Source organism: Camelina sativa, chromosome 12, assembly GCF_030686135.1.
Source record: "Camelina sativa cultivar CO46 ecotype springtype chromosome 12, ASM3068613v1".
Taxonomy (NCBI): domain Eukaryota; kingdom Viridiplantae; phylum Streptophyta; class Magnoliopsida; order Brassicales; family Brassicaceae; genus Camelina; species Camelina sativa.
In genome coordinates this window covers 18,519,879-18,525,878 of record NC_141891.1, presented here as the reverse complement: position 1 = coordinate 18,525,878, position 6,000 = coordinate 18,519,879, and the positions used below count along the sequence as shown (strand labels likewise).

Sequence of the window (6,000 nt, the reverse complement as noted above, 5' to 3'; positions counted from 1 at the left end):
ATATCTAGGCTACAATATATAGGTATAGACAAAAATACTATATATTCCAAAACATTTGCCTAAATTCCTCATGAAACAAATGGACCCAATTAATCAACGGAGCAAGAAAAGAGGAAGATCTCTTTCTGTCTTTGTGGTTTTCAGAAAATTGAGGTGTCTATTCAGTCAAATGACAATGACAAATTCATTCGTTAGTTGTCTCGCCACGCCACTTGCGATTGTTGTTGTTTTTGAAAAATTGAGAGGTGTGTCTCTTCAGTCAAATAATAATGACAAATTCCTTCATTAGTTGTCTTTGCCACTACCCATATTAGTAATACATCAGCAGTCTCGCGATCCTTTTTTTTTTTGTCAGGAAATCATAGGATAAGTACCTACCATTAGCCGAAACGGTAAACAAGGCTGTGACAATGTCCTTTTTTGTCTCATACAAATCAATACTTACGTATAATACCATCATAAAAAATGCTAATAACCTACTTTCATAAGTAAAATAGGATTTTTAAATAGAGAAACAATTTTGGATATAAAACCAAGAAATCTCCAAAAACAAATTTGGTTATGAATATACGCAAGTTAACGAAAACCTGGTTTCTCTTGAAAAAGAAAGGACTCTCTACTTCTTATGACCAAGTGACCTGTAAATATTATTGTGCTTCATATTATAGTCCAACTTGATCAATCATCTTACTCGCAATTTGGCATGTTCATATCAACACGGTCACGGATGATGGTAATGAGAACATTATTATTATTATTCTTTGGGTAGTGAGAACATTACTATAATAGATAAATAAATATCTTAGAGACTTATGTCTATAAAAAGAAGAAGACACATAACAGTTTGATGTACTAATTCATTACCTGTTCACAAAACCAAACCCTAAACCCTCTTTCTCAACATGGGGATTCTTCACAAGCAAAACCACGCCTTTGTAATACTCCTCCTCCTCGGTCTCCTCGCCGTCTCTTATGCTTGTGACTGTAGTGACCCTCCTAAACCATCTCCAAACCCGGTAAAACCACCTAAACATCCCGTTAAACCACCTAAGCCCCCCACTGCCAAACCACCTACTCACACCCCAAAACCACCCACCGTTAAACCACCTCCCACCGTTAAGCCACCTACTCACACCCCAAAACCTCCCACCGTGAAGCCACCACGACCTCCCACCGTGAAGTATCCACCACCACCCACCGTGAAGCCACCACCACCTCCATTCACTCCACCACCTCCCACCGTGAAACCTCCACCACCTCCCACCGTGAAGCCACCACCACCTCCATTCACTCCACCACCTCCCACCGTGAAGCCTCCACCACCTCCCACCGTGAAGCCACCACCACCGCCAGCTCCAACACCACCGGTCGTAACACCACCACCGCCGCCAACGCCAACCCCAGAGACGCCATGTCCTCCACCACCACCTCCACCAACCCCATATCCATCTCCCCCTCCACAGCACGCACCAACACCTAAACCAGAGACTTGTCCAATCGACGCACTGAAACTAGGCGCTTGTGTGGACGTGCTAGGTGGTTTGATTCACATTGGACTAGGGAAAACCTACGCCAAGGCAAAGTGTTGTCCACTTCTTGACGGTTTGGTGGGTCTTGACGCTGCGGTTTGTCTCTGCACAACCATTAGAGCGAAGCTTCTCAACATTGACCTCGTTATTCCCATTGCTCTTGAGATTCTTGTCGACTGTGGTAAGACTCCACCTCGTGGCTTCAAGTGTCCAGCTCCGCTAAACAGGGCTCCTGCCTTGGGTTGATCTCTTTCGTATTAAAAAAGGGTTTGAGACGTTAAGATCTAGATTCTTCTTTTATGTTTTGCGATAGCGAAGACAGTAATTAAAAGGATCTAAATTTCGTTATATATTGCTCTAAAAATATCAAGCAAATTTTATGTAATTGTAAGGTGATTATGTACGTTGAAATAATGTTATATGAAATTCGATTTTTAAAGGACAAATTCACTACGCAGTGGTCATTACTCAACGGCTACATGAGGTGTGTGTCGTCCTTGAGGACCTTGACCCATATTAAGTCAGTCAAATCGTCATGTTATATAAATATATATATATATATATACAGTAAAACCTCTATAAATTAATAATATTGGGACCAAGACATTTTATTAATTTATAGTGATATTAATTTATTTATAAATTAATAATTATTATTTTATAGGTATATTTTTAATTGTTTAATTTTTAAAAAATTAAATTGAGACAATTGTTGCAAAATAAGATTAGAATTTTGGATGTTGTAAATTTTATGGTATTAGAATTGAATTTGAAATAATTAAAAAATATTATTGACAATGAATTACAAATATTATAGACAAATTCACTTATACACATGACATAAATATTCAAATATATAAATAAAAACATCAATTATCGTATTTTAATAGTCTATCAAACTATCAAAATGTAAATGATGCATAAGAAAACTTTAAAAAGTTTTAGCTGTTTTATGAAATGTTATAGAATATTTTATATCATTATAGTTTAAAGATACAACATAACAATTGTTTTATAGATATGAGGTTTAAGAGAAACATACTTTACTATATCAGCATATATATATATATATATATATATAAATTTACATGATTATTAATTTATGATATTATTGGGACCATATTTTACGTGAAGATTTCAAAAAAATTATTATCTTATTATCTTATCGAATTTTGTTATTTTTTACACTGTCCCGACTTAGGACTAATAAAATTTATTAATTTATAGAGTATTAATTTATAGAGGTTTTAGTGTATATATATATTTGGGTATATGTACGCGTAATTCAGTATATGTATAAAACTATATATTATAGATACGTAAGTGCAAAAAGAATTTTATATATATAATAGAAAACAACCAAAGATATGGTCCTGCCTCGTTTTAAGATATTTTCGTCCTTTTTTTCTGTGCGCAACATCTCGTTTTAAAAATCCAAACGTACAAATAACAAAGAGTTGTGTTAAGAAAAGAAGAAAAAAACATACAAAGATTTTGTGTCACATTGATCGTGGTGATATCTTTGATCACCGTCACCAATTGAACGCCGTATGTATCCTTGCGCTATCTTAACAAAAATATCGGAAACAATATAAGGGTTTTGATAATTGGCAATCGCAGTGGTAAGATGAATATTATTTCCTGATACGATAGTTTTTATTGGAAAATAGCTTGTCAGCCCTTTATTTCTTCTAAATACGTAGTGTATTCTATTGCTAAAACCTTTTTTTTTGTTCTAACTAGCTTTTTTTTACCGTTGTATCATCATTTATCAATTAGTTTTACGGGTTTTCTTTTTTGAAAAAAATTTGCTTTTATGTATGGTATGGATACTATATACTTATTTTTATTTATTTATTATCGATTTTTATGTAAATTGTAAAGGTAATAAAAATGTGATATTCTCTTTATTGTCTGTTTATGTATTTTGGGTTGGAATTACTATTTACAAATTACAAATAAACTTAAATAAAATTTTCACATGTTATAGCTAGTTAGTTTCATAAAAGACAGACTATTATAAAATATGTAAACGAAAAAACAATGTAATTTTGTAATGTACAAGGAACTTCAATTATCGTTATTCTCTGCTATTATTCTTCATTTCCACTTAGCAATCTTCGAAGTTGCAAGTGAATTAATCTCAATCAAAGAAATGTTATTAAAGCCGGCATATAGGACAACTAGATGTTGGAGTGTTTGTGATTTCCTCTACAAGTTTTGCATCCCACTTTGGCCTATATATATATATAAGAAGAGTATATTGGCCTTGTTCTTTTGTTAGTCACTCGACTAGCGACAGGAAAAAAATCAAAGACCCATGAAAAGCCCATATGCTTCCTTCTCCACTGAAGCTTTTTCTAAAATTTAAAAAATGCGCGACAGAAAAAAGATTTCTCACAGTCGCTGGAAATTATAGCGTTAGATTTCATATCAGTATTTACCGTTATGTTGGTCGCTGTGTGTCGTTGTGTGTCGCTGAAGTCGTTTCTCTGTTATTAAAATAGTCTATTTTTTCTGTCGCCGTCGCTAGTCGAGCGACTAACAAACAAACAGGGCCATTAGCGTCTTCGTAAAATGGGGTCTTTTGTTCTTTATGTTACACAAATGTTGAATGTTTTTTTTTTGTTTACCAATATGTCTGTAATGGTTTTGGTTTTTTTTTTAAATGGTTTGGGTTTGAAAATTTTCAAAAATCTATTTTTAACCGTTTGAGATAAAAGTAGATTCCCTAAATATAGAAAATATAAATTAATTTCTAAGAGTATTTACTAGTTTCTTAACAAAATTGAAAACTAACAAAATTCAAAATTCAAAACATTGGATGAAAAAGAACATCAGTTGCAATTAAAGTATTTACTAGTTTCTTAACAATATTATTTGCAGTCTTATTGCAACTGATGTTCTTTTTCAACCTATGTTTTAAGTTTCTTGTAAGAGAATTTTTGTAGAGATGCTAATAACCGAGTTGAGTATTGAGCTAATATGAAAAACCCTAGCTTGACGCGATTCTTTGATACAATGTATTAATTCAGTGTTTGCAATGTATTTGGTGCGTGATTCTTAGTGTTGTCGTCTTCTTTAACCTCTGAGTCTACTGTCATATAAATTATGAAATTGTGTTCTTGTTCACGAGAAGTTCAAATGCAGCTGAATTTTATCTCTGCTTGCATTTTCCCCCAATTTTTATTTTTGTCTGAGCCGGTTTGGGTTGTTCTGTGACCATCGAGAGTCTGAGAAATTGCTCAGAGTGCGCTTGTTTAGTAGTAATATGTACCTTCTAAGAATATCAATTGCAGAGAACAATGACTTAGGATCACTCAACCTTGTGACTTAAAATCTGTTTTAATGTTCTTCAGTTTTCTTTGGAAGCTGCCCTTTAGTCGTAGAATGAATTGAGATAGAAACTTTTGCTGATATAGTTTCGTTGGGGGGTGTGCAGCTGTTTCAACAATGTCTCGGAGGTATGATAGTCGCACTACAATTTTCTCACCGGAAGGTCGTCTGTACCAAGTGGAATACGCTATGGAAGCTATTGGCAATGCTGGTTCTGCAATTGGAATCTTGGCCAAAGATGGAGTTGTGTTGGTTGGTGAGAAGAAAGTCACTTCTAAACTTCTTCAGACCTCTACATCCACTGAAAAAATTGTACAAGATCGATGACCATGTCGCCTGTGCTGTGGCTGGTATAATGTCTGATGCCAACATTCTGATTAATACCGCTAGAGTCCAAGCTCAGCGTTACACTTTTATGTACCAAGAGCCAATGCCGGTTGAGCAGCTGGTTCAGTCTCTATGTGACACCAAACAAGGATACACACAATTTGGTGGTCTCCGCCCGTTTGGAGTTTCCTTTCTTTTCGCTGGCTGGGACAAGAACCATGGGTTTCAACTGTATATGAGTGACCCAAGTGGAAACTATGGTGGATGGAAAGCTGCAGCCGTTGGAGCAAACCATCAAGCGGCTCAGTCTATTCTTAAGCAAGACTACAAGGATGATGCAACGAGGGAAGAGGTGGTTCAGCTCGCTATCAAGGTTTTGAGTAAGACGATGGACAGCACAAGCTTGACAGCTGAGAAACTCGAGCTTGCTGAGGTGTATCTGACTCCATCAGGAAGTGTTAAGTACCATATTCACTCGTCTGACTCGCTCATTAAGCTCTTGGTTAAGCATGGTGTGACGCAACCAGCTGCAGAAACTTCCTAACCTTGAAACACCTCGGTGCATGGTTTGGTTTCCAATATTCTGTGTTGTAGTTCTCCATTTGCTTTGTTTTGCTTTGGATTTAAAGATATCGCATCAGAAACAGTTACCAGAGCATGATACATGTGATTGATGATCTTTATCGTTAGGGGTTATGTTGTTATGAATGGAAATCTGAAACTTTTTAACTCTGCAATCTTGTTTGGCTAAAAAACTAGTTACAAATCCGGGAACTTGGAAGCATTTGGCTAAGGTTTCTGGATATGT

General features: G+C 35.5%; 1 protein-coding gene and 1 pseudogene across 2 annotated transcripts; both read left to right on the top strand.

The window, feature by feature from the left end:
* The first annotated feature begins 772 nt into the window (after nt 1-772).
* LOC104732134 (uncharacterized) lies at nt 773-1,975 on the top strand. 2 transcript variants are annotated; one of them, XM_087479540.1, is made up of 2 exons: nt 840-1,257; nt 1,300-1,975. In XM_087479540.1, exons 1-2 carry the CDS (start codon nt 903-905, stop codon nt 1,773-1,775), a joined length of 831 nt encoding a protein of 276 aa, XP_087335666.1. In that variant the 5' UTR covers nt 840-902; the 3' UTR covers nt 1,776-1,975. The 2 variants fall into 2 exon arrangements, with proteins under 2 accessions (XP_010449961.2, XP_087335666.1); XM_010451659.2 differs by having other exon boundaries at nt 773-1,975.
* A 2,919-nt stretch (nt 1,976-4,894) lies between these two features.
* Nucleotides 4,895-5,921, top strand: LOC104732131 (proteasome subunit alpha type-4-A-like; annotated as a pseudogene).
* The last annotated feature ends 79 nt before the right edge of the window (nt 5,922-6,000 follow it).